Here is a 20728-nt window from a genome sequence, read left to right on the forward strand (position 1 = left end):
TGTCGGTGTTTTTCACGTCTGAACACGCAAAATTAATTATCGGCCAGCTGTGAAAGGTTCGTTGACCGAGTGAGCTTAACTTAGATTGAAAACTCTGCTTATTGTAGGCAGGGCGTAAAGCGTCGCCGACGCGATAAGCGAGGCAAAACACACGTCACAGAGTCAGAGAACTCGGCGGAGCCAGTATTCGAGGCCACCCCAGAGGGCTGAGACGCTTTCAAGTTCGACAGCCCATTTTGAGGAAACACATATACGGTGCCGTGAAAGAACGTATCAGTTTCTCCCATAGTGTTTCGCACCAGTATGAAGGGCAAAACGTCGGTTCCTTCTTCGAAAAAAAAAAAAAACTGAAACTGTTAATTAACCTTAGTGTTAATTTTTTATCCGTCTACTAGAACTTGTAACTATGGCGACAAGTTTTGATTTCTTCACTGGCACTGTTACTCGCATATCAAAAGATTGCTTGAAATATAAATCAAGGGAGGCAATGAGGACACCCCGCTTGCTTCTGTTTGTGCCGCGTGGCGGCGCGCGCGTTCAAGGCGCTCAAAAGTTGGCTCACAATTTAAATTTCAAGTCTTCAGTGCAAGACGACAACGAAAAACAATAAATTATTTAAAACTAGTTAATTGTGTACAAACACCACTCCTCACAACATGTACTGAAAGATTTATTTCGCACTCGCCTGCTCCCTCACTGGTAGTGTAGCAGAAGACACTTCGTGCACCTGTTTGCATCACTTCGTGCTGCTCACAGACGTCGGATTGTAAAGAAGATAATCTCGTTTTACGTTGATTTAACATGGCTTTTAAAACCCCCAGAGCTCCAGAAAGGTCTGCGACAACTAGGAGGTCGAATCCTGCGACTTCTTCATCGCCCCTGAACTTCAACGCAATATTCAACACCAGCAGCGGCAGTGGGTGAGAGTTCCGGACATCAGCGCCTTTTATGCGCAGTTGGATCCTGCGCGCAATTCGCATAAACTCGTTTTACCTTGTTCTAACATGGTTCACCCCCCACCCCCACAGAGCTCGAGAAAGGTTTGCGACAACAAGGAGATCGAATCCTACGTATACGACTTCGTCATCGTCCCTGAACTTCAACGCGATATTCGACGCCAGCAGCGGTAGCGGGTGAGAGCTCAACGCCTTTCATGTCGCAGCTGTTTAGTTCCTGTCTAGCGAATTTCAGTTCGTGCAGAGCAGCCTAGCTTACGCTGGAAACTGGCTTTCCCAGGAAAGATGGCAACGCCAACGTCAGCGATTCCACGGTGGTATAAAGTGACACTTTGTGGAAGAAATTTGCAGCAGCTTTTGTTTACGCCGCATAGTCTGCACAGTCGCAGTAAATTCTCGTGGATTAAGAAGCAGAGGCGAACTGATTTACAAAGAGGCTTAATCAGGTGAAACACCCACCTTACAATGTCATTATACACACTATGAGTCAATTCACCGCGGTTCGAAGAAAAATTGGCTGCAATCATGGAGGAAGGAAAGTTTTTTTTCCTCCATGGCTGCAATGTCTCACTCCCTCGAAATCGTCGTGCTTATCTCGGAGCCCTAATGGTAGAAGCGTGGCCTCCGAGATTGCTACAGAATGTCGCAATGGACAAGTAGGAGTAGAACATACCAGCGAAGCTCGAGAGGACGCTGCACATGCTTCTGCTTCTTTGGCCAGATCGCGTTTGCCGGTCTAGTTTGGGTCATTAGCGTGGCGATCGTGCTCGTGCCCAGATTTTTTTGTCAGCTTCAGTTGCGTCTATTAGTTTTATTTCGTGCTGTAAATGCATGTAAAGTTGCGAATCGCAACAGAGCGAACGTGCAGACGTACCACCTTTGCTCCTGCTGGCTACCACGTAATGTTCTGAGGCAACCCGCTAAATTTCAGCGGGTCAGCAGGCAGCGGTTCACTGAGCGCTTCGAACTTGCCGCGCACAGGCATCGAGCGCTATGGCGACCGGTTTTTTCGGATTGGTTCACTGCGCAGGCTTCCGCAGCTCGCGCTGCAGTGACTTTAGAGCTGCGTATGCAGCCTTAAGCCCCACCTCGATGGGCGCTTGCCTGCTTAACTGCTTATAATCGCCGCCTGCTTGTTACCTCTTGCGGGGGCGAACGGTGACATGCATGACACAGCTAGAAAAGTAGGCTATGGAAAGCAATCGCACGGGCCCCGTTTTCCGCCTGTCTCGCACGTGACGTGACGGTATGGCGTGGCATGGTATATGGACGCCGTAGTGGAGGGCTCCGGAGTAATTTCGACTGCCTCGCGTTTTCTAACGTGCACCGGTCGACGTCGCGTACACGGGCGCCTTGCGCAATTCGCCTCCATCGAAACGCGGTCGCTGTGGCCGGGATCGAACCCGCGTCCTCAGGCTCGGCAGTGGAGCGCCTTTACCCTTTTTTGCTCACAATACCGACGGTGGCGGTGGATTTTCTGCAGAACTTGACGCTATCGCGTTGAAATGAGAAAACATTGTGGCTTATATTGTGTAAATGTCTTTGGTCACTACCTTGCTGGTTATTGCGTACGCTGTACAAATTCTTGCTTGTGCTGCGAAAGCTTATAGTTTACAGTTTTTAGAAGCTGCCATATTGCGGTGACCCATACAGGTTTCGAAGCTTTGTGTTAAATTTTGTTGCAATGCAATTCTCATATTGTGTATGGACTAATATATATCATATTTGGATGTTTTGAGAAACGCTAAGCAATAATTTGAACTTGTTCATTACTTTCAGTGAAGACTTCGTCACTAAAATAAGACTGCACACATTTTCTTGTGCACAAGGCCCATGTTCACAAGTGCCAGCATATTCCAATGCCATCAGTGTGGCCATTCATGCTAATTAATTGCCTTGATATTTTCAGCTGTTTTGCTGTTTATGTTTCGTTTTGCACTGTTTATTACAGATACTCAGTTTTTCTCACCCTTGGGTTTTTGAACACTATAGCTGCTACTTTACTGTGTGCGTAACAAATGCCAGTGTAGTTTCTGGTTGGTATCAAAATTCCAGTCATGCCATTAACGTTGACAAATGTTATGACTGCACATAATACATGCATCAGTACACCTATCTGCTCAAAAAATCAGCTTTGGTCTTATTTTGTTCCCTTTTTACTGAGATTAGTTCCTTCCATAAATTTGCGTCTGAGTTTTTGTCATGACTTTGTAAGCTTATTTTTGAATGTCAGGGGAATTTGTTATGCAATTCCTATTGTTTTGTGAATACACTATACCCAGTATTATCTGTATCTGATGAGTGCCTTTTTCCAGTGCCTTTGATCATTGCCCGGGCATAAACATTCTTTGTTTTGCTTTGCAAGTTTATGTGTTGTAGCTTTGCCTCCCGAGTGTCTTGTAAACAATCTAATGGGCTGCATACTCAACATCTAATGCAATTAACCCTCCAGTAGATTTCATGGTGGATGAATTCAATCGAAAGTTCCTTTTCCATTGTCAGCTGTTATAGCCAGTACCCCTCTCCGAGATCGTGTGGTTGTCATCCACATGAAACAACGTCATCACATTGCCTGTCATCACATTGCCTGTCATCACATTGCTGTAGTGTCCTGTGACCTGTCTTCCACAGTGATGTTCCATGAGACCTATTAATTGTCGTGTGATTCATTTAACTGTCATCATTACTGAACCCCTGAACACGTTTGCATACATTCTTGCTTTGGCAGCCCCTGACATCGCTTAGGCATTCAGCTGACACTGACCTGACCTGTTCTTTGAATGCCCCTTCACCTTTGTGAACTAAGACCAGTATTTGTTTTTATCCAGAAGAGTGTGCATAGAGATTCAGTCATTCGTTCTTTTCCTGTGGTTTCTTTCATTTCAGGGGTTCTGGAGCACGGCTGGTAACTCCTGCACCAGCACTGAGAAATCCACTGTACCATGGAAGGACTGCAAACTCTTCATCGGGGGCGAGACGCAGGACAACGCCAGGCACAGGCAGCACTGATGTACTTTCCAAATCAGTGGTTGTCGGTGAGCTGCTATGCCATTCTTCTGCTATCTTTGGCCACTTGCAGCACCCCGAGAAGAGTGTACAAAGAGCTGATTTTTGTTCACATTCAATTTTAATTAATTTGATAATTTGTAGATTGATCACATGGGTCACTTGGTTACTATGAGTGTCAATATATACATAAAATAATTATAAAGACTAGTTAATTCGTCATTATTATTTAATTAGATAATTCTCATTAATTTTTGGCATATACTTAATTTTAATTTCAATTAATAACGATTATATTTTACTACATTTGTCATAACTATTAATATTAATTATTAACAGTGGCATTTTTTGTTTGAAGTGCTTAAAATCGGGCAAAGAGTAGGCAAATATGATAGCATTCTCTTACGAAGAATGCAAGATTACTTGTTGATAACATTATTAATTTAAAAAACTGCCCTGTCCTGATAGCTTATTAAACTAAGCTTAAGAGTTATATGTTGTTAAACAAATCATCTCATTATCTGGCAGTCTTTAGCATATGAGGTCGTTGTAATCTTTGTAAATGGCAGTAAAATCTTGCATTGGAAAGACAGCAGTTTTAAATTTTGCTGAAACTGTGAAATCCTTATTATATTTCACATGCGTTCAGACTGGCCCATGGTTGGGTATTTTTCTGATACTGTGAGTGATTGGCTATGATCACTGGTAAGGCCAGGTTATATCTCAGGACAAAGTTCTAACATAACATAATAAGCATAACATAGCAGCATAATAGTAACATAAATATTACATAGTAATTAACATAATAAACAAAATGCATATGTTCTTATAATGCGTACCCCACCTATCAGCATCAGAATTTCAAGAGACCCTCACTGATTACATCTCTGGGGACTTGACCATTATTAATGTTCTCTTCTGTTTTTAGCACCATGCAGAGCTTTGTAGTTTTTTCCTGATTTCTGCCAGCAATAGATCGTCATCATCATCATCAGCCAGACTGCACCCACTGCAGGTCAAAGGCCTCTTCCATGTCTCTCTAATTAACCCTGTTCTTTGCCAGCCGCTCCCACTGTATGCCCGCAAACTTCATAATCTCATCCGCCCACCTAACCTTTTTGCCGCCCCCTGCTATGCTTGCCTTCTCTTGGAATGCAATCCGTTACCATTAAGGACCAGCTGTTATCTTGCCTTTGCAGTACATGCTCTGCCCAAGCCCTTGATTTCGATTAGGATGTCATTAACCTGTGTTTGTTCCCTCACCCACTCTTCCAGCAATAGATATTGGCTTAGTTTGACCATCTTTAAGGTCTTCTTCTGTCCATCATTGTATCTTTTTAGTCGCAATATTTGAAGAACTATCTCAATCCATCTTAAATGGCTCTCCTTCAGTGTGTATTTAAAAGCGTGCTACAGTGTAGTTCCTTCGGGCACTGGTTTCATGAGCGTAATGACCAAGGCATTTTGTTTTTTATTCCTGTCCTTACTTTGTCTCTTGTCATCTACACTTGCAGCAATCGCCGAAGGAAGAGGTCTCGCCAGGGGGGATATCGGCATGGCGTCGTTCGATCTCAAGAACCCGGAGTTGGTCCTGGCACAGTTCCCAGACAACAGGATGTACACTAACACACTCATGAAGCTGCAAGTGCTGGACCCTCATGAGGTAGCGTGTGGGACAGCTCAGATCAGCATAGCCTTCTTTTTTGTTGAGCATGAAGTGCTTGTAAGCCGAGGGAGCTCCACAGCCAAGGTCACTTATTCTCACAGAGTTTGTTACTTTTTAGAGAACCTCACTCACTTCTTGTGCGGTCTCACCCAAACATGATTCATTACCAGATATCCTCAGTCTCTCAGCATCTTCAGGTTCTCTACGTTAGCGCATTGTTTTGCTCTGCACAGTTTCCAGTTATGAAGCAACGAAACAAGAAAAATAGTGCATTTCTGGTCACGTTAGGAATCAAACCGTTAGCCTCTCAAGTACACCAGGGTCAGCCCTCATCTGACTAAACTATAACCCATTAGTTCCAGCGTGCATCCGCAACAGCTAATGATAACATATTACACGGTACAGTCGCAGCTCTAGTATTATAGTGTATGCTTCATCGCCCTAACTCCTCTCATACCTTACCTGGCAAAAATTACGGGGCACTTAATACAATGCATATGCTAATAAACACTACCAGCACACTTATGTACAACCCAAGAAAGCTACATATTTTCTCTACTGAACATGTGAGAAAAGTTCAAACACTGGAGCGTGCTCTGTATTGTTTTGCGCACACCTGTGCATGCTGCTGGAGGAAAAAAATTGCGTGTACCCTGCGATGAGATGATGACTGCCATGGGGGTAAGCTTAAAAACATGCTTGATGATTGTGAATAAATGCTCAAATCCTTCTCACTCTCTTATGCTGAATTCCACTTCAAGCTACTTTATAAGCTGCATTTTGTGTTTTTTCATGAAATAAAAAGACAAAGGAAAGTAGGAACAAGACAGGCACTCCCATTCATTGGAGGGTTAATCAGAATTGCATACAGAAAAATGCATTTTAATGTGAAAGCATTTCTTGCCTCATGAGTGGCGTGGACAGGATGTCACCAGGGGTTGTGGACAGAGCGTGTACTCATCAAAATGTGGATCGTCCAGTAAGAGGTAATTATGATTTGTAATGATTAGTAATGATTGAGTGGAAAGTTTAAGTGACTGTATTTGACTGTATTACATTATTAAAGTAATTAATTAAATAGTAAGGCAAATAATTTTGCTAACTACTCTGAGTAATTTAAGAATTTCTAGTAATTCCTCTAGAATTGAACAATGCTTGAAGTATTAATGAAATTAAGTGATTAATAATGAATAAAAATTGATTGAGTAATCTAACAAACCAACTGAGCAAATAATAAACTAATTAATTAAAATAATTAATGACTGATTGTTGATTACTGTATCAAAATTGACTGGGGTTAACTACTTAATTTAGGTGTCTAATTAATTGACTATTTAAATAGTTACCACCAATGATTAACTACATTACTGAATAACAGTGGAGGCAACGAAACTCGAATGCTTTTGCATTTCCGCACGTACGTAGACTTAAATGCACCTTTAATTTTTTTCCACATATACTTAACCTTGTTTTGTTTTTTTTCACAAGCCTTCAGTTGAAAGACAGCATATGTGTCATCCCCACGGTCGTTTGTCCTCATATTTTTGCACTGGAAAAACGTGAATGGATTCTGGCGTACTCATTTACCGGTTATTCTGAGTTATCATGAACTGCCTCTTGGCAAGATGTTTTGATACCCTAAAGCAGTTGCAATTTTCAGCTAGGACATGGTACCTGTGGCATTAGTTAATGCACTGTTCGGATGTTTGTTGAGCACCCCAGTCAGGAAATATGTTGTCCTTGTGAAAGTTTAGAGGCTCTCATGGTGCAGCTGCCGGGTTGTGCAGTGCGAACTATCTCTGGCATTCTTATCACAGTGCTGAGAAAGCTAACAGACCACACCACAGATCAAAGCTAATGGCCAGTGAACTTTTGGAAGAGACTGTGGGCTTTGATTCATGTGTGTTTTGAAATTTGTATTCTCATATCTTTCTGAATACATCTGTCTTGTTCTCTTCTTTTAGGCCTGTCATCTCATGTTAACCACAATCAGATAATTGCCTCCAAAGTCTACCGGTCTCCAATGAGGACTAAACTACATTGACTACAGTTCCATTTGAATGCTAAGTGGAAGGCAGTTGGGACCGCCGCGGTGGTTCAGTGGTTATGGCGCTTGGCTGCTGACCTGAAAGACATGGGTTCGATTCCGGCCACGGCGGTTGCATTTTGGTGCAGGCGGCATGCTAGAGGCCCGTGTAGTGTGCGATGTCAGTGCACGTTAAAGGAACCCCAGGTGGTTGAAATTTCCAGAGCCCTTCACTATGGCGTCCCTCATAACCCAGTTGCTTTGGGACGTTACGGCCCTATAAACCAAACCAAAGCAGTTGGTAGAAGTTACAGAGCTTTAGGAAAGAGACTGGTCCCATTCAACTCTGAACTAGCTTGAAACGCAATTGTGTTGGAAGTGACCGGGAACAGTCCTGTTAGTAGGAAACAAACTAACAGACAAATTGTTCAACCTGAGTCCAGTGTTAAGTCGGCTGGCAGATGAGTCTAGATTGTACAGATTTCAGAACGAGAGATCTTTGTAGGCTAACACGTTGATTAAAAAGTGCCATATTGACTAACAAATTGTGCTCTGTGATTTCGGTTGCTACTATATTGGTTTGCGAACAGTATTCATTAAAAGGTAGAGCTCATTATATGACCTTAACAACCTTTTCCTCTTATCGCTTTTGTTTGAAAGTTCTGGAGTTGTGCCTTTGTAACGGAAATTGTTCTTTGCCCACTTTCAGATTCTCTTGCCCAAGACGGTGCTGGAAGGCAACCTGATGCCCCAGCTTGTGAGCCAGCTGAAGCAGGAAATGCCAACAGCCACCATCACCAGCCTGGCTCGAAAGTTCTTCAACGAAAATCTTGGCATCCAGTATGTTAGGAAGCTGTGTGTGCCGGAGTACAGTTCGGTTGAGACAGAAGTCGTTAACAAGTGAGTGCCTTTGTGTAGTATCTAACTGTGAATCATCTCACCGATATGTTAATGGTGACATTTGTTTTTGTTTCCGTGATACAAAATACCTACTTAGGTATTTTTAGTGCATGTTAGCAAAATCTGATGGCATGATGTGCGGTCAAAGTGCGATTCATGTGAAGTATAGATACAGTTAGAATATGGTAACCTTTTTTTGTTTCTGGTTTTACTGATGTTCATGGTTCATACACTGTGCTGCCTTAATTTTCCTTCTCTTCAATTCCTGAAAAGCTCTATCACTCTTTTGTGAAAGCGAAAAATTATGCATACATTGTATTTTTCTCATGACGTCTGTGCTAACATAACTTGGTAGATGACGACAGTTAATCTGTATTCTACCAGCAGTCTCATTAAATTTGACCACGACAGTTTCAACATTTCCTTTTTGCCACCATGTTTGAATGAGGAGTACATGTGTATAAACATACTGCTAGAGCAACATTCTCAGTAATTTGAACTTCATTGTGTTCGCGGGGTTTAATTTGAATCAGTAAGGCAACATGAAGGGCTGCAGTCTCATTAAAGGCACATTGAGGAGAAATTGAATTTTGCCTTTATTGGTTGATTAGTGTTTCTAATAATAAAAAACACTACTTTCACAGAAAACAGAGCTTTTATAAGCTTGGAAAGGTTGAAAAATTAAATGCAAGTATCGCCACTATTAGCTGTCTTCACAAGCAAACTGGGATTTATCGAAACAGCTTTGTGTTTTCACACGAACCCACGAGGCTAGACTGTATCACTACTCACTTCCAAATAGGGATCATGTGGTCCTTCTCTGTCCTGACATGATATCATGAGTTTAGTCAAGTGGTGGAAAAAGTTTTAAATTCACTTTTCTCAGCATTAAGTTCATGTTTTGCTGCTGGACAAGAGCCATAAAATCCATTTTTACTGAAAACAAAAGTTGTACGGAGGTGCCATTTATCATTTTGATGCTAAACAAATATTTACGTACCTAAATAGTATACCCAGTCCTCAAGAAAGCGAATGCATGCATCTCCAGTAGAACACACCAATGGTTAATTTTTTACATGCATATACAAAATTATTTACAAACTGTCAAAACGGTTGGAAACTGGAATATTAAAATACTGGGATTTGTGGAATAAATGTCCGAGGCATTGTGTAATCATTTTCTTTCTCGAAGATGCGCTTGACCTTTGAAATTTAGAAAAAAATTTAATTAGCACTGGTTGCAGATCCTGTCTGCAAGAAAATGGGGGGGGGGGGGGACATGCTCCCACACACACTGTTTTTGAGAAACATTATTTGCTGCATTCACTAGTTGGCATAAAAAAGCACCCCATTTGAAAAACGACGGATGTTAAATTCTTCCGAAACAATGAAATCAGTGCTTGGTAACGCACACTGGAGAAAAAAGCTGCCAGTCTGCAGTGTACACAATTGTTTACAAAGTGCCTTAGAGGGGTAACGTTATGGTATCGGATTCTGCTTCGTTTAGTTGATGTGTACTAAACATTCGCAATACTGGCGATAAGTTGTCATGTTGTGTATATGCTTTACTCACACTCGTTGAGCTCTCAGGTGCACATATCTATCTGCTTCAGTACCTCTGCCTGATTTTCTGCTTCCTCGAATTACACAGGTACTACGCGCTCTCTGCCACGGCTGCATTGATCCACTATGTGGAGATGATGCAAAATGTTGCCTGCACAGCCCATTCCATCAAGGTCATCTTCAGCTCCGGGGAAGGTGTGGCTCGAATTGGTGAGTTCGTTGCATCTTCTTCAACCGGAGCGGTCTTTATTACAAGAGGTGTTAACAGGGAGGCATTGGTACATCATGCCTTTGACAATGAAGGCCCAGCAGACAAGAGATGGAGAGAAGGGGGCCCTGTTTGTAAAGAAGTACGGGGAGATTAGCCTGAGCTATAATTCTCTAGCCTGGTACTATCGCTGGGGAGAGGGAGAGATGAAGAAAGAGGGTTATGACGGGCAATGATGTACACAGAATAGAGGCGTGAATAATGCACAACCACAGTGCCAGTGTGACATGTCGCAGTCGTGAGTTGGGATCTGTATTACGTAAGAAATGAAGAACTTGCAACTGTGGCGTAGGCGAGGTGTTATGTATAACAGGGTTAGGAGCTCAGAAGCAACACAGCGCAAGTGCTGATTCTCAGCTGAACCTTGAAGTCACAGTGTTGTTGCTCCAAAGTCACTGAAGAATAGTCATTGCTGAAGCTGTAGGTAAAAAACAGTCATACAGCTTGGCTAAATTGGCGTTTGTGGAAACTGAACTTGTGATCTGACAACTTATATGCAACTCTCATGCCCCGTCGCCTCCTTCTACACACCATACTTTTTACTGTAGTGAAGAGCTGTAATGACCTTGTGAGTTGTCTTTCCACATTATTTTGATACAAGCTGGTCCCCTTTCAAACATTGGTGAATGCCCGTATGTGTTACAGTGTGTGTTGTGTTGTGTTATGTTGTGTTTGACATATACCTGCTGCACAAAGAAACAAAATTTACAACAAATTTATTTCCATCGAGCCATCAAGGTTGCAAGGGCTCAAATAAAAGTTAGAAACAAATCACTTGGCATGGTTCAAGCCCCCATTTACATAGCATAAAGTGGTTAAAAACATGTTTGCACATACAGATATAGTTAATCTCGACAGCATTTATACATCAAAATAAATGCACATAATCATTGCTCTAATTGAAAGCTTACTCAGTTGATATCATTGAACAGATCATATAAGCATAATAAAACAATTCGTAATGAACATTGAGTGTGAAATAAATACCATTGCGTGCTACAGGATCAAAAGAAAAAAAATTATGATTACAGGTACAGTCCATAATAAGTGTGCCTGTCATTCTTGTGTGACAAAAAAATCTTCAAGATTGACATACTATATTAGAACACAACTTAAAAATATAGCAGCTGTTAACGCTGGGTCAAGGTCCGAGGCATTACTCTGCTAGCCAGTCGCAACAGTAAACAAAATCAGCTTTTTTATGTTTTACATTATTAAACAAGCCAGGTATAAGAATTCTGGAGCTTATAATTTTTTCTTCTTGTTATTAGCTTCTTGTTAGATGACAAGAAAAGTTTTAACAATGGATTTTTTTTTGTGTGTGGAAGAGTTTCGCCGGGTGGTCCCAAATGCAGGCAGAGTTTCACTGCAGACTTAAGTTGTATCCGTGTATAACACTTTCTGTATAGATAATATAGCAGATTCAAGCCAGCAGTTAAAGCAGGGTTTAAAAGCAAAGCTATATTAGCTCCATTCTTGCTGTCACTTTCGTAGTAAAGTGTATGCTTGTATTAGAAAGACATAGAATTGCCGAAGTCCTCATAAAAATACCTTCCATTGGGGCTCAGCGAAGTCTGCAGCTTTTTTTTTACCACTGCCATGGGAACAAACAACTCGTCCGCACTTCATCTTGTGCATCATGTGCATGTGTTCATCATGTGCATTGAGTAAATGTATCAACGATAATGCGCCTGCAAGCTCCTCAATCTTCAAAATCACTTGGCCCCATAGATTCGACCACGATGCACGACCTCGAGCTGCTCACCAACACTTTGGCTCCACGAAGCTCGGTGTCGCTGTTTGGCGTGCTGAACAATGCCAAGACGCCCGGTGGCTCAAGGCTGCTTCGAGTGAACATACTGCAGCCTCCCCGCGAGCTGGCCACCATCGTGCAGCGACAGAAGGCCGTGCAACAGATCCTGGACAGCGAGGAGTTCTTCTACAGCTTTCAGGTGCACAGCGACTTTGAGGCAGGAGGGGGGATACAATGTGCAGTGCAGAAGTAGCATAACCTATAACTGCTAGTAAAACCGGCCACAAGTCATTACCTGTCCTTAGGTTCCACTGCATGCTGTCACACTTGTCATGAGCAGACAAAAACCAAAGGCATGCCACCATTATCGGAAAGTTTTAGCCAGTAATGCGTTTTGCTGGAAGAGAAGAACTGAGGTGATATTATTCCATCAATAAGAAAATCAAGAAGAAAAAGTGAGACAGCGATGAGAAAGTGCAGTGAGCATTCATTATCTCAGCCACAGATGGTTCATTTGTCATAGAGCTGTAAATTTCTTTAGTTTTAGCCTGGCCTAACCACGGGCATTATAATTTTGTTTATTCTTTGCAAAGCAATGAGAAGCCTAACAAAGTTGACATTGATTATAATTCAGCACAAGAGACTGCCTCCGCAAAAAATTTGAGTGGTAATGTGCCTGTGAGTTTTGGCATCAAAAGTATTTTAAGCCTCTTTGCACCCAAAGAACTTATGTTTGAGGGCGCGTTTAGGTGGCTGAAACATTCCATAATACACGTGCGCAGGTATGCCAGCTGTACAGGTTTACAGGCAGAGACATGTACTGCATGTGTTTGAGTGTTTAGGTAGCTGAAGCGTATACACTTGTTTTCCCCTGTCAGCCGGCCTCTACACCTGTTGTACAAGTTTGGCACCCCCTAGTCTGAGCTTTTAGGTAGCTGAAGCATTTACACCAGTTATTCAGGTACGTCACTTGGACAACAGGTGCTTGAACCATTTACACTGGTTTGCACTTGTCACACCTGTACACCTGTTGTGTTCACAGCACAACAGTTGTCATTCAAATGAAAAACACGGTGCCGGTTGTTGCGAAACTGGTCCCAGTGTGGCACCTGTCCCACATACTTTGCTTGGCGGTGCAGTTTCTGCTGGTCAAGTTTGCAGACATGGAGTCCTTGCTGGCAGGCCTGGTACAGGTGCCACGGGTGGAGACCCTGCGGACCATGGAGGCGGCCGTGCACAACTGCGTCTGCATCAAGCACATCCTCGAGCACGTCGAGCCGCTGCGCATAGTGCTCGACAAGTGCCAGGGAACCCTGCTGGGCACATACGCTGCGGTGAGCACTCGGAAGCAGTAGTCTGAGTTTCAAGTAGTGTTAGAGGGACACTAAGGACAAATTACAGTTGGCCTGTGTCGATATATTGCATGTTCTAATCACAAAGAATCTGCTTTCACTGAAAACAGAAAGGTCACAAAATGTGCGGTGTCTTTTGCATTAATCCGAAAGGATGACAGTCTTATTAAATTCAACTGGTTTATTCTAGTGTGGTACATCTTTCAGTACAGACTGCGGTCGCTTCGCACCTGTGTCTGTTGTTTTCATCTCAACCTGGCCACCTGGCTCTTGGTTTTCAGTTTGCCTGTTTAGAATTGTCTCCGCCGAGTGTGCGGTGCTCTCTCTGAATGGCACAATACACTACAAAATGAAATACGTGCAGGTGTCACCATCAGTGGCCCTTTTCACAAGCAAACCATGGTGTATTAAGACAGTTTTTCATACAGATCCCTGAGGATAGGCTGCACTGCTATTAGAGTGACACGGAGTCTTTTTCAGTGGTTCAAGCAGTGGGCAAATTCATAAATGCAATTTTTTCCACAATAAATGTGTCTTTTACTGCTGTGCAAACTTTAAAGTGACCACAAAGAGCCATAAAGTGCAATTTTCGCTAAGGACGAAATTTTGAGAGTCAATTGTCCTGACTCCTCAGTGTCCTCAGTGGACTCCTCGGTTATTAAAATGAACGTATTGGTCCCATCATTTTCCAGTGCATTAGAAAGGTTCCTCTCAATTTTAAACTCACATAGTTTAAGCAAAATTTTGGTCCCTTTTTATTTTTTATATTGGCAATAGTCTGTTTCAAACTGCTTTAAACTATTACTGGAGGCAGCATGTAGGACTCCCTAATATTGGCTCCACTGTGAATTCAATGGCAATGGATTGTACAGGAAATGGTCATTAATTCCAACTTGCTTCATTAGAACTTCAGCTTCATTGATGTTGCCAGCATCAAGTGTACTAAGAATGATTTTTCTACTTCAAACTCCACATAAACCAAACAAATTTTTTTATTCCATTCCAAGTCTGAATTATTGAGAGTTCGCTATACGAGCATTTAAACCAGCATGGTGCTGGTTGTTACCAAACATAACATAGCACAGAGATTTGAACTTGCTGGTACTAAATAAATATTCTCTAAATACCTTCTTCTCTGACTTGTCGAAGCTAGACAGAGGTAGAATTTGGCAAAATTTGGACAGATTTTAATGAGCAGGTTTATAGTATTTTGCGTGTGGCTATCTGTTCTTGTGTTACGAATGAAATATCTGCTTATTTTGCCAGCATGTTTTGTAACTGTGTTTAACAGCCTGAATTTTAGTGCCACTTTTTGCACATCTCATATTTGCTCTCACATGTCTCTAAGTAGCCTTCTGTGTTAAGCTACTTGCATTTTGTACTAATAAGTAAACAGATATTCAGTGCTCGAGTGCATGTATTAGACTGGTTATGAATGGATTGCTTGCACATGTATTTTTTACCCTTTAAATTTTAAACTAGCTGTTTACTCCGCTTCAATCCAAACTTCTATGATCTAACCCTCTGCAGTGAGAGTACAGCATTGCATTGTAGGTACAGCAAGCCCTTCAGGATTTATTATTACAGAATTTATGCTACTAGGTTTCAAGCTTGGCTTCTGTTAACCAAAAAGTCATGTGTGATGTCATTCACATTACTATGTGACATTTACATTAGGTATGCGAAGCACAGCTCCTGTAGGCCAGCAGGCCTGAGACGACTACGGATTGCTCAGTTGCCGACACTAATTCACATGTGGCAGCACAAACCTTCTACATCCCATTATTTCACATGCCAGAGAGCATGCAATGTCTCATTGATGCCAGTTTCGTGAAATTGAGCAGTTTCATCCAGTTAGGTGTCCTGCACTTTGCACTCAAGACAGTGTGGGGAATTTTGACAGCTAAAAATGAGAACTGATATAGTATTTCCTTTCCTTTATCCTTCTTTCAACTTAGCACATCACTGATGTCCGGTACGGCCAGATGCATGAACGCATCTGTACGGTTATAAGGGATGATGTCGCCTACCAGAAGGGCACATGGAACCGAGTCTTGCAACTGTGCTTCAGCATAAAGGTTAGTCCAGCATGTGCTTTCATTCGCAGTATGTTTTAACAACTCACCCCAGCGTAATTCCTACCCCAACAAAGTTTCGTTTGCACTTCATGCTCAAATTTGGTAACGTCATTATACTTTAGCAAAGGAACAATGGCAAAATAATAATAATGACAGTGGGCAGGAGCACAAATAGTATGTTGGATTTATATCCTTCGTTGCATGCAACGTTGCTTATAAATTGAATAACATTAAACATTTTGTTCGTGTTTGGAATCTCAAACATTTTCACGGAAAATGCCTGGCATGTTTTTCCTGAACTCGGAAGAGTTTTGAATACCAGCGCTGTAAATAAAATAGTGAGCAATACGTATATGCAATTCTCTATGCATTCAGTGGTACTATTAAGAGGGTATTGGATTCGCCAGTGCTGCATCTTTTTTCTATTGCTCAGCCTGAAGTCAACGGCCTCCTTGACATTGCGCGAAGGACCTACTCAGAAGTGCAAGATGATATTCACGGTGAGATTGCATTGTGCTCTCATAGGGAACCTGTGGGCCAGAGGTTCGTGAACTCAATTCCGTGAAACCCTTGGCTTCTGGGAGAGCTATTTCAGTTTCTCGAGCACATATAGTATGTGTCTGCCTCAAACCCCACCTTTCCTTTGCCTCAGCATGGAACTAATAGCACTAAAGTTACTACTAGTATACTTTTTTACTATACAGCGATCCACTAATAATTCATTTTGGGCATTGACGGGCTGTGTTTCTGCAGGCTTTTTTTTTTTTTTTGCTTTCATGTTAGGCATAGGGGTTGGAAGTCAAGACACACAGAGTTCTTGGTACCTTTTCAGAAGCCAGTGGCACTCCTGGAGGCTAAAAAGATTATTTCCTGCCATAGGCTTGTACGACATGTGTATTCACAAATTTCATCCATCTCACTGGCCACTTATTCAAATACCATGGCAGTCTACGGTTCTCTTTGCTTTTAAAATCTGTGAACAAAGCAGTTAATGTCATATTTACTCTCATAATTGATGCATTTGGAAAATGCACACAGACCTCCAAAATTTTCTTTAAATTGTTGTGAAAACAGTGTGCCTGTTATGCAAGTAAATGTGGTACTAGTTCCGTGTATTGTGGTTGACTGCATTCAAATCGCATTTCTAAGCAGACCAAGGAAACAGCTAGAAGACTATTACTGAATCTGTAGAAGTGAGTGTGTAATTTAAGTTTTAACTTGGCACGGCTTTGGCAATGAGGAAACGCCACTTACACAGGCTCACGCATCTTAGTCTTCCATTTCTTGGTCATCTGAATGCTTTCATGAAGATCCATCCCATTAGTATGCTCATTTACTTGCACAATACTCAGTTCTTGCGTACCTTGCAAGAAAGTGATTTGTTAATATTTTACAAAAAATAAATTGGGAGCGTTACAAAGCTTTCACTTGAAGGGAAATGCTGAAGACAAACAGAGGCTGGCCTGTATCGACAGATCGCCACGTTCAAGTGTTAAAGTGCCTACTTTCACTGGAAACGAAGCTTTCATTAGGTATTAAAGTACAAAGAACTGGAATATAGATGTTATCATGAGCGGCCGTTTTCACAAGCAGACTGCAGGGATCGCAAAAGTCTCTGAGGCTAAGCCACAATATAATGTTTGCATCGAAATGGTCACCATTATTTCTTTTAGTTTTCATTATTGATGTCACAAGTTTGAATCAAGTGGCAAGAGAAAAACAAGGTTATTTTATAAATGCAATTTTTTCTGTAATAAATGTCTTTTTTTGCTGCTAAATCGACGTGAAAAAAAAGTTGACTTGTTTTGTACCAAGAACAAAAACTGGATGGAGTTGTCCGCAGTGTCCCTTTGACATTCAAAAACGTATCTTTCACTGCTAAAAAATGCGTACGCTTTTCCTTCTTTTTTCTTATATGTAAGAGCCTTTGCTCAGTTTCCTTCCAGCTGTGGGGTTATTAACGGGTGCCTCGCAACACTTCTGTGCAGAGATGGTTGAGAAGGACCTGGCCCAGGAGCATGCACTTCCACTCAGAGTGGCTTACTCCCAGCTGCGGGGCTTCTACATTCAAATGAACTACACAGGCAAAGCTCCTGACCTGCCTGACAAGTTCATCAAGGTGTCGCTCACCAAGACGACCATTTCATTCACCACTGACGGTCTGGTGAGCTGCTGAATGATGGCATGTTGTCAGTCAGGGGCAAGTTCGAACTTTTCCGTTACTCCGCAACAACTTTTCCTGGCAATGGAGTGGAAGCTACAAAGCTGAAACACGCCCTTTCTTCCTATGCATGTGGAATGTAGTCCCCAGTTGCAGTTATTCATTTTTTTCTTAAAACAGTATTTTATCACTATTAATTACTTAAGACACATTTCTGAGAGAGCTGCCAACTTTCAGCATTAGAAAATGAAGGAAAGAACACGTCTTTAATTACAACTCATTTGCTAGACAATCTTGTTACAAGAAGCTTCCGTAGATGGCACCGGCTAGACCACCAACAGAATGAAGAGAGCAACGCTCCATCTGCCAGGCACGCTCTCGTGTGGTCGAACCATTCGGTGGAAGGACACAGTCATGGATGCTTCGCCCCTGTAGCCTTCCTTTCATTGCCAAGAGAATCAGTCGCCAAGTTTATTATGACTCAGGAGTGATGAAAAGCCTTGAATTTAAGTTGTAGACACTGCAGCGAGTTGGGGAACAAACAAGGGGCAGTGTTAAGAGGCCAAAAGAAAGCACTGTTGATTAGGCAGCAATTGCAAGTTAATTGATCTGAAGTCAAGAAGAGGAAATGGAAATGGGCAAGGAAGACATATGATGCAGAGAACCGATAGACTGATTCTTCCTTAGGGTAAGGCAGTGCATTACAAGGGAAGGCAAATGTACCGCACCGGGTGGCAGCAGAGAGTAAGGTGGACACACAAAATTAGAATTAGAGATAGAATGGTAATGCAGGGTAGGGTTAAGTGGCGATAAGTGCCAAAGGCCTTTGTCACCTGCAGTGGACATAGCTGGGCTGATGGTGATGATGATTGAAGTGAAGGGAGAAAATGATGTAGCGCGTGCACATTGCTACATGTGAGTGAAGCACAAAAGTCACGTTGGTAAGAGCTACCTCGTTATTACAAGGCGGTAAAATTGTACTTGACGCCTGTTATATGTTTCCTACTAGGTAGAGTAGTGTCCTTGCATGAAATAATCAATTTTTCTCTCTTCGCTGCAGCGAAATGTGATTCCATACCTCCACCCGCCTCTTGTTAGCTGTGCAAGTGCTGCTCAGTTTTGTTCTGTTGAGGATGCAGTCACATACCAGGGCACTTATCAACAAGAGGAAATTGATGAGACTTGCATGCAGTCAGTGCCTTTCACTGTCTTGGCAACTCACTCTTGGCTATTAAACGCTTGCATCTTTTTTTTTTTCCATCTACGTGCTGCCCTGTTCTCGTTGGACCAAGATCAAGATGAATGGTAAAAATGTCACTGATGTTTTCTGCGAAGTGCACAGAATTATATTTTTTAATTTTTGTTCACTTTTGGAATCTTTTTATCTTGATTTATAGATCGAGCCAGAGAAGCCATACATGAAATTACCCGCCTGAGCTGGAGGTATGCTACCTGCTTCTTCACCCATGATAACTGCATCTCTGAAAGTTAGTTACTCCTGAGCCTCCTTAGAAAACTTTGCTTTGTTCTCTGTCTTGTCCCATGATTTTGATAGGTGGAGCATAGTGTAAGAAAAGGGAGAGTGCGAAATACATAGAACATATTCGGTGCCTGTGCTATGTTTTGCAAGCTGATTCTGTCTTACTTTGGGTTGCATTTAACTTGTCAGCATGAACCAGCTCAAGAAAGCACGTTTCTTTAAACAGTACGGGCTGAGTGATCTTTGGAAAATGTAAGCTTCAAGTACAATGAAAGAAAAAGTAATTGGGCTGTTCCAAACCAGCAGGTCCCTGTAAACTGTACTTCATATCTCAGTCTTTAAGCATTAGTTCCTACTTATGTAAAATAGCTGCATTTTAATGCAGCAGTGATATGCAACGTGGAGCTGCTCTGTAGTTCTGCATGCCAATGTTAACCCTGCATGCCTAAGGCATTTAGAATTGTTTTATTTATTATATCGGTTGCATATAATTGCGCCCTTAAAATTCTTAAATGTGACTCCCTTCATGAAATCTCCAGGTTTCTTGTTAATTACTTTTCAGTCTAACTACAGTTTGCAAATGTAGTATGGGGATTTCTTTGTGCCTGTTTTTCATCACATTTTCCTACACATGCAGTTACAAAACATCTTATAGCTTATTTGGGATTTTGCAGTTCTCTAACAAATCTCTTACCTTTCCTGAGCCGTCGCGGTGGCTGAGTCGTTACGGCCCTCGGCTGCCGGCCCGAAAGACGCGGGTTCGATCCCGGTCGCGGCGGTCGAATTTCGATGGAGGCGAAATTCTAGAGGCCCGTGTACTGTGCGATGTCAGTGCACGTTAAAGAACCCCAGGTGGTCGAAATTTCCGGAGCCCTTCACTACGGCGTCTCTCATAGCCTGAGTCGCTTTGGGACGTTAAACCCCCATTAACCATAAACCAATCTTACCTTTCCTGGTTTTTCAGTGTCCTGACCTCTGTGCTGCATGACATTGTGTTGAACATCGGCTGCCTGTACAAGCTTGCCGAGGTCATCTCTAACATCGACTTCCTTCATTCTTTGGCTGAGGCCTGCACACTGTCCGACTATGGTGAGCAGTCACTGGTGTCGTAAGTTCTGTGGTAGCTAAAGTCCTCTCTTCAGCAAAATGTCATGCTAACATTCAAGCATATTACTGAGCCAAGGGTTTAAAGCCACTGAGAGGAAGCCTTTGGGGGGGGGGGGGGGGGGACTATGACCTGTAAATATGCACTGCAGAAATGTGGTCGTTTTTTCTCAACTGTTTTGATTGTGCAAGGTGAAAATTGAAGACCTGCACAAAGCTAGCACACCGCTTGCATTTAGTGCACAACTGTTATGTTATCTGTGCAGTGATACCGAGCTCTTTTGCTGAGTAAAACAGGTTAAAAAGAAAAGTGGTAAGGAACAGGTGTGATGGCATTGCCCATATATATGTGTATCTGTGCATGCATGCATATTTGTGAGCAATATATATATATGCAATCAACAATGTCATGTGT

The 20728-nt window shown here is 42.2% G+C and overlaps 1 protein-coding gene across 2 annotated transcripts; it reads left to right on the forward strand.

The window, feature by feature from the left end:
- Nucleotides 1-717: 717 nt before the first annotated feature.
- On the forward strand, nucleotides 718-20298 carry LOC144108038 (mutS protein homolog 4-like). Of its 2 annotated transcripts, XM_077641318.1 has the most exons (13): nucleotides 718-920; nucleotides 1029-1133; nucleotides 3843-3991; nucleotides 5477-5625; nucleotides 8364-8554; nucleotides 10206-10327; nucleotides 12117-12337; nucleotides 13278-13472; nucleotides 15449-15568; nucleotides 16002-16068; nucleotides 17557-17732; nucleotides 19127-19172; nucleotides 20174-20298. In XM_077641318.1, the coding sequence occupies exons 1-12, from the start codon at nucleotides 802-804 to the stop codon at nucleotides 19163-19165; spliced, it is 1653 nt and encodes a 550-aa protein (XP_077497444.1). In that variant the 5' UTR covers nucleotides 718-801; the 3' UTR covers nucleotides 19166-19172; nucleotides 20174-20298. The 2 variants fall into 2 exon arrangements, with proteins under 2 accessions (XP_077497444.1, XP_077497446.1); XM_077641320.1 differs by lacking the exons at nucleotides 718-920; nucleotides 1029-1133 and adding an exon at nucleotides 1729-1855.
- The last annotated feature ends 430 nt before the right edge of the window (nucleotides 20299-20728 follow it).

Source organism: Amblyomma americanum, chromosome 10, assembly GCF_052857255.1.
Source record: "Amblyomma americanum isolate KBUSLIRL-KWMA chromosome 10, ASM5285725v1, whole genome shotgun sequence".
In the NCBI taxonomy this organism is placed as follows: domain Eukaryota; kingdom Metazoa; phylum Arthropoda; class Arachnida; order Ixodida; family Ixodidae; genus Amblyomma; species Amblyomma americanum.